Source organism: Carettochelys insculpta, chromosome 4 (genome assembly GCF_033958435.1).
Source record: "Carettochelys insculpta isolate YL-2023 chromosome 4, ASM3395843v1, whole genome shotgun sequence".
Classification (NCBI taxonomy): domain Eukaryota; kingdom Metazoa; phylum Chordata; order Testudines; family Carettochelyidae; genus Carettochelys; species Carettochelys insculpta.
The window spans coordinates 3045405-3051404 of NC_134140.1; the positions used below are offsets into that span (position 1 = coordinate 3045405).

Below are 6000 nucleotides of genomic sequence, written 5' to 3' on the forward strand. Positions count from 1 at the left end.
CGCTCACCTCCCCGTCATTTCGGTGCACGCCCAGTATGCCTGCTACGCCATCGGGAAGGATGTCCAGGCCATGAAGGCCGTGGTCGGGGAAGAGGCGTTGTCCGCTGACGACTTGCTCTACCTGGAGTTCCTGCAGAAGTTTGAGAAGCAGTTCATCGCTCAGGGTAAGGAGCCAGCATGCAGCCAGGGAGCCCCGATCCACGCCGCTGTGCCTGGTGGAGACACGGTGCATGCATGCAGCAAGGCAGCTGGGCTCACAGCGCACATGCGTGTGCAGCAAAGCAAGGATGGGCACACAGAGCACACGCGTGTGCAGCAGGTGGAGATGGGCACGCAGAGCACGCATGCGTGTGCAGAGGGTGGAGACAGGCACACACAGCACACGCGTGTGCAGCAGGTGGAGAAGGGCAAGCAGAGCACACGCGTGTGCAGCAGGGTGGAGACAGGCGCACACAGCACATGCGTGTGCAGCAGGTGGAGAAGGGCACGCAGAGCACACGTGTGTGCAGCAGGGTAGTGGGGACACAGCTGAAGTAAGCCAGTGCGTTTGCTGGCTCGGGCTCCCCGCTTGCAGCGCCTTGGCTTGCCGGCTGTCCTTGCAGCCCTGGTGCCTCTTTCAGCAGAGGCAGCAAGCGGGTGGCATTAAGTTTATAGATTCCCTGTGTGGAGCCAGCTCTGGGCTTGGAGGCACAGCCTGGAGCCAGCCCTGTATCTTCCTAAATCCTGTTCTCTGACCCTTCCCAGGGCTCCCTGGCCCTTCTCCAGCCCCCCTGGGGTACAGGGGCCCCTGACCATCCTCTAGCCCTCTGGGGACCCTGGGCACTTTCCCGCCTGGGTGTCTACTGGGACCTGGTGGGGTGTGAGGCTCTGTAGCCGTACTCTGGACCCTGCTAGCTCAGATGTGCCCATAGCCGTTCTCCAGGCCAGCCCAGAGTCCAGGGCCCCGTCTTCATATCTAGCTCCTCCCAGGGCGTGCAGGTGTCCAGCCTTGGCCCCGGCTCCTGCAGCTGGTCTTCACAGCCTCCCAATGCTCCTCTGTCCCGTCTGCAGGCCCCTACGAGAACAGAACCATCTTCGAGTCGCTGGACATCGGCTGGCAGCTGCTCCGCATCTTCCCGAAGGAGCTGCTGAAGCGGATCCCTGAGAGCATCCTGGCCGAGTACTACCCGCGGGAGAGCAAAGCGCCAGGCCCGCAGCACTCAGACACTGCCCTGTAACCGCCTCCCAGCTAAATCATCCCGGCCAGGGCTTGGCCCAGCTGGGGCCTAAAAACCTCTAGGGATGGAGATTCCACCACCTCCTTACACAGCGCCTCCCAGTGCTTCGCCACCCTCCTGGGGAAATGGTTTTCCCTAATATCCAACCTACTCCTCCCCCACTGCAACTGGAGAGCGTCGCTCCTTGTCCTGCCGTCTGTCACCACTGAGAACAGCCTCTCTCCAGCCTCTTTAGAGCCTCCTTCAGGAAGTTGGAGGCTGTCATCAAACCCCCCTCACTCTTCTGCAGCCTAAACAAGCCCAAAATCTCTCAGCCTCTCCTCATAGGCCATGTGCTCCAGCTCCCTAATCATCGTCATTGCCCTCTGCTGGACCTGCTCCAATGCGTCCACATCCTTTCTATAGTGGGGGGCCCAGAACTAGACGCAATACTCCAGATGTGGCCTCACCAGTGCTGAATAAATGGAAATAATCACTTCCCTAGTTCTGCTGGAAATGCTCCTCCTAACGCACCCCAGTGCGCCGCTAGCCTGCCTGGCTACAAGGACACACTGTTGACTTATATCCAGCCTCTCATCCAGGTAATTCCCAGGTCCTTTTCTGGTGCACTGCTACTTAGCCAGTCAGTCCCCAGCCTGTAACAGTGTTTTGGATTCTTCCATCCCAAGTGCAGGACTCTGCACTGCTCCTTGTTGAGGCTCGTCAGATTACTTTTGGCCCAATCCTCCAATTTATGCAGGTCACTCTGGACCCTGTCCCTAACCTCCAGTGTATGTATCTACCTGTCCCCCTAGCTTAGTGCCATCTGCCAGGCCAGCCCCTCCTCGGAGCAGCTCCTGTCACCCCCTCTGGACCCATCAGCTGGCCCAACCCCGTGATGCAGCGGAGATGGCGTTTCCCAGTGGGGTGGGCTGCCTGGTATTTACAAGGCTGGCAAAGCTTGTGCTTTTTACTCTCCCACCATGCCCCCTTGTGGCTGGATGTGGTGATGCCGTGGCTCTGCCTCAGTTTCCCCCGGCTGCCTGCAGCCGGCTCCAGCTGTAAAGGTGACAGGCCCTCTGGCCACGCCACCGGGAAGCATCCAGCCCTTGTGCGGGGACAGAGGCCCCTAAGCCAGCGCCAGTGAATGCAGCAAGATTCCCTCTTTAACCCCTTCCCAGCTGGGGTGGGGCTCTGGCTGGCAGCGCTCCGGTGGTTGGGGGCACCAGAATGTGGTGTCAGACTGGGCTCCATCTCCATGTGTGCCAGGGTGTTCCCCCCCTCCCCAGGGCAGCAGCGGCGGCAGTCGGACCCGGGGGAGCATTTCCAGGCCTGGCTGCTGAAGAACCAGAGGAGTCAAGCAGAACCATTCCTGAGTTCCAGCCTGTGGCTGGCGAGCTGCCATACCCAGTCACGTTACTGAATGATGGCCAATAGGTCCCTGGTGAGCGTCTCTGTGCCGTCGCAGGGACGTGTGTGCACAGGGGTATTACAGCACAGAGCGTTGAGTGCTGAGGCCTGTTACTACAGGGCTCCTTGCAAGGCTCCGTCCTGCGGGCTGCTAAGAGGAGGCCCTTGGGGAGGCGTGGAAGCCTGCGCTCCTTGGGGCCCCCGAAACTGCCGCTGTGGCGGAAAGAACTAACATGAGCCTGGGGTACAGAAACAGGTGTCTCCCGGCAGCGCCCAGCTGATTGTACCTCTGGAGTTAGCCCTGGTGTGGTGGCTGCTGGAGCCCGGTGTCCAGGCCTGGTGGGGGTATGTTAAATCGCAGAGGGGCCAGAGAAGAGCCGGGAGAGGGACTGAAATCCTGCCATTGGGTACCAGAGAACTGGGAGGGCCCTAGGTCCTACTCCCTAACACTAGCAACAGACCAGATCGCGATAGGCTCAGAGAGCACCATCTCCTGCGAGCCGTGCCCAGGGGCGCTGCCAGGCTAGCAGAAGCAGATGGGGAGTAAGGGTTTCCTAGCAGGCCTGTTGGTCCAGCTGGGAAGGGCCAGGCACAGGCCCACACGGGGAAGGGGAAGCTGGATGAATTCAGGCTGGAAAGGGGGTTAATAAACATGCGGACAAGGGGCACCCAGTGGACATAATATACCTAGGTTTCCAGAAAGCCTTTGACACGGTCCCACACCAAAGGCTTTTATGTAAATTAGGTGGTCATGAGATAGGAGGAAAGGTCCTTTCATGGATCGGGAATTGGTTAAAAGACAGAAAACAAAGGGTGGGAATAAATGGTAAATTTTCACAATGGAGGGGGGTAACTAGTGGTGTTCCCCAGGGGTCAGTCCTGGGACCGATCCTGTTCAACTTATTCATCAATGATCTAGAAAATGAGGAAAATGAGGTAAGCAGTGCGGTGGCAAAGTTTGCAGATGACACCAAGTTGTTCAGGACAGTCAAAAGCAAAAGGGATTGTGAAGAACTACAAAAAGATCTCAGCAAACTGAGTGATTGGGCAGCAAAATGGCAAATGAAATTTAATGTGGGTAAGTGTCAGGTAATGCATGTTGGAAAAAATAACCCAAATTACACGTACTACATGATGGGGTCAAATTTAGCTACGACAGATCAGGAAAGGGATCTTGGAGTTATAGTGGATAGTTCTCTGAAGACATCCACGCAGTGTGCAGCGGCAGTTAGTAAGGCAAATAGGATGTTAGGAATTATTAAAAAAGAGATCGATAATAAGACAAAAGATATCATACTTCCCCTATATAAAACTATGGTACGCCCACATCTCGAGTACTGCGTGCAGATGTGGTCTCCTCACCTCAAAAAAGATATATTGGCATTAGAAAAGGTTCAGAAAAGGGCGACTAAGATGATTAGGGGCTTGGAAAGGGTCCCATATGGGGAGAGGCTAGAGAGACTGGGACTTTTCAGTTTGGAAAAAAGGCGATTGAGGGGCGATATGATAGAGGTATATAAAATCATGAATGGTGTGGAGAAAGTGAATATAGAAAAATTATTTACCTTTTCCCATAATACAAGAACTAGGGGACACCAAATGAAATTGATGGGTAGTAGGTTCAAAACTAATAAAAGGAAATTTTTCTTCACACAGCGCACAGTCAACCTGTGGAACTCCTTGCCCGAGGAGGCTGTGAAGGCCAGGACTCTATTAGGGTTTAAAAAAGAGCTTGATAAATTTTTGCAGGTTAGGTCCATAAATGGCTATTAGCCAGGGATAAAGTATGGTGCCCCTGGCCTTCAGAACAAGGGCAGGAGATGGATGGCAGGAGATAAATCACTTGATCATTGTCTTCTGTTCTCCTTCTCTGGGGCACCTGGCATTGGCCACCGTCGGCAGATGGGATGCTGGGCTCGATGGACCTTTGGTCTGACCCAGTATGGCCATTCTTATGTTCTTATGTTCTTAACGTACCACCGACTGGCACCCGCAGAAATTCACCTGCAGTAAAACACGGTGGGGAAAATCCATCTCTGGCTCTTTAATTGTGGGACGTGTGGGGCTCAGACACCAGCGTTTAGGGGGTGGTCAGAAGGCACCTCCCCCCCAGCAGCTCTCACCCCGATCACAGGTTGTCCAGGCAGGTTTAATGACCTCAGGGCTCAGCCCGAAGCCAGAGCAGCTGCGGCGCTTGCTGGGCAGAGCTGAGGCCTGCAGAGGGTGTGGGTCAGAACAAGAACATACCAGCCCGTCCCGGTCCCTGGGGTTCTTTGGTGTCCTGCAAGAAATGGCAGAAGCAGTACAGGAGGGGAAAAAACGCTCTGAAAGCCACTGCTGTTCTGACCCGCACCCCAGACCCTCGCCCCCTTCTGGGCACTCAGCTGCAGCTCACAGCCCATTACAGATATTAGAGGGGGCTGCGCCAGAGCTCACGATCAGGCTGTGCAGAATGGAGGCAACCATCCCAGCAACAGAGTGCTCGGGGCTGGGAGGTGCCCTCAGGCGCTGGACATTGCCTCAGTGCTTGCGAGACGATCTTGTGTGGAACACCCCAGGACTGGCTAAGGAGCTGGCTCATTGGTACATAATTTCTTCTCCAGCCTCTCTGTGGGTTCCTTCTAAGCCGAGCGCTTGGGCAAACTCAGCTGCTGCCCAGCTGCTTAAGAGTGCGCCCACACCTTTCCATGGCCAGCCACATGTGCATCTATGGGTGGTGCACATCCATGCATGCATCAGTGCACAGAATAAAATTTATTCTGCCCTGGATGGGAAACAATCTGCGGGAACGCTGCCCTCTGCCCCCATCGGGCCTTGGTGTGACACACTATCCAATCAGACTGGAAGGGCGCGAATCTCACTTACACAAAGACCCGGCAGGGTGCGTGGGCAAGTAAAAGTGGGTGTAAAGCTGGTGTGGGCCCTTTAAGGTCGCCCCACACCACTAGAGGTGTAAATGGCCCAGGGGCTGTCTGCACAACTGACCCCCAGTAGCTCCTTCAGGGAAATTATCCCAGAGCAGCTGCTGTGGCGGATGCTCTTGCTTCAATATTGCTAGCAGCTTAAATTCACTCCCTAGCTTCAAAAGGCAGGGAGAAGTACACTGCTCACAGAGCTGACAGGCCTCAAGGGGCCATCGAGTCCAGTCTCGTGCCCTCACAGCAGGACCTAGTGCTGTCCCTGACCAATTTTTTTTAATTTAACCTGCCCCAGACCCTTGGAAGGTCCCTCAAGAGCTGAGCACACAGCCCTGGGTTTACAAGGCCTATGCTCTAAGCACTGAGCTATCCCACCCCCTGCAGACAAAGCCTTAGTGTCAAATAGAGCCTCTCCCGTACTATTCTGTGCCCCTTTTGCACGCCTGCCAGTGAAAGCCCAGGTTCAGGGGCCCTTT

The 6000-nt window shown here is 55.5% G+C and overlaps 1 protein-coding gene across 1 annotated transcript in view; it reads left to right on the plus strand.

Moving 5' to 3' along the window:
• ATP6V1B1 (ATPase H+ transporting V1 subunit B1) overlaps positions 1–1700 on the plus strand; it is a 73025-nt gene extending 71325 nt beyond the window's left edge. The window contains exons 13-14 of the mRNA XM_074991644.1: positions 35–164; positions 1051–1700. Of these exons, the coding sequence (XP_074847745.1) occupies positions 35–164; positions 1051–1217 (297 nt within the window). The 3' untranslated portion in view covers positions 1218–1700. The remainder of the gene's footprint in view (positions 1–34; positions 165–1050) is intronic.
• The last annotated feature ends 4300 nt before the right edge of the window (positions 1701–6000 follow it).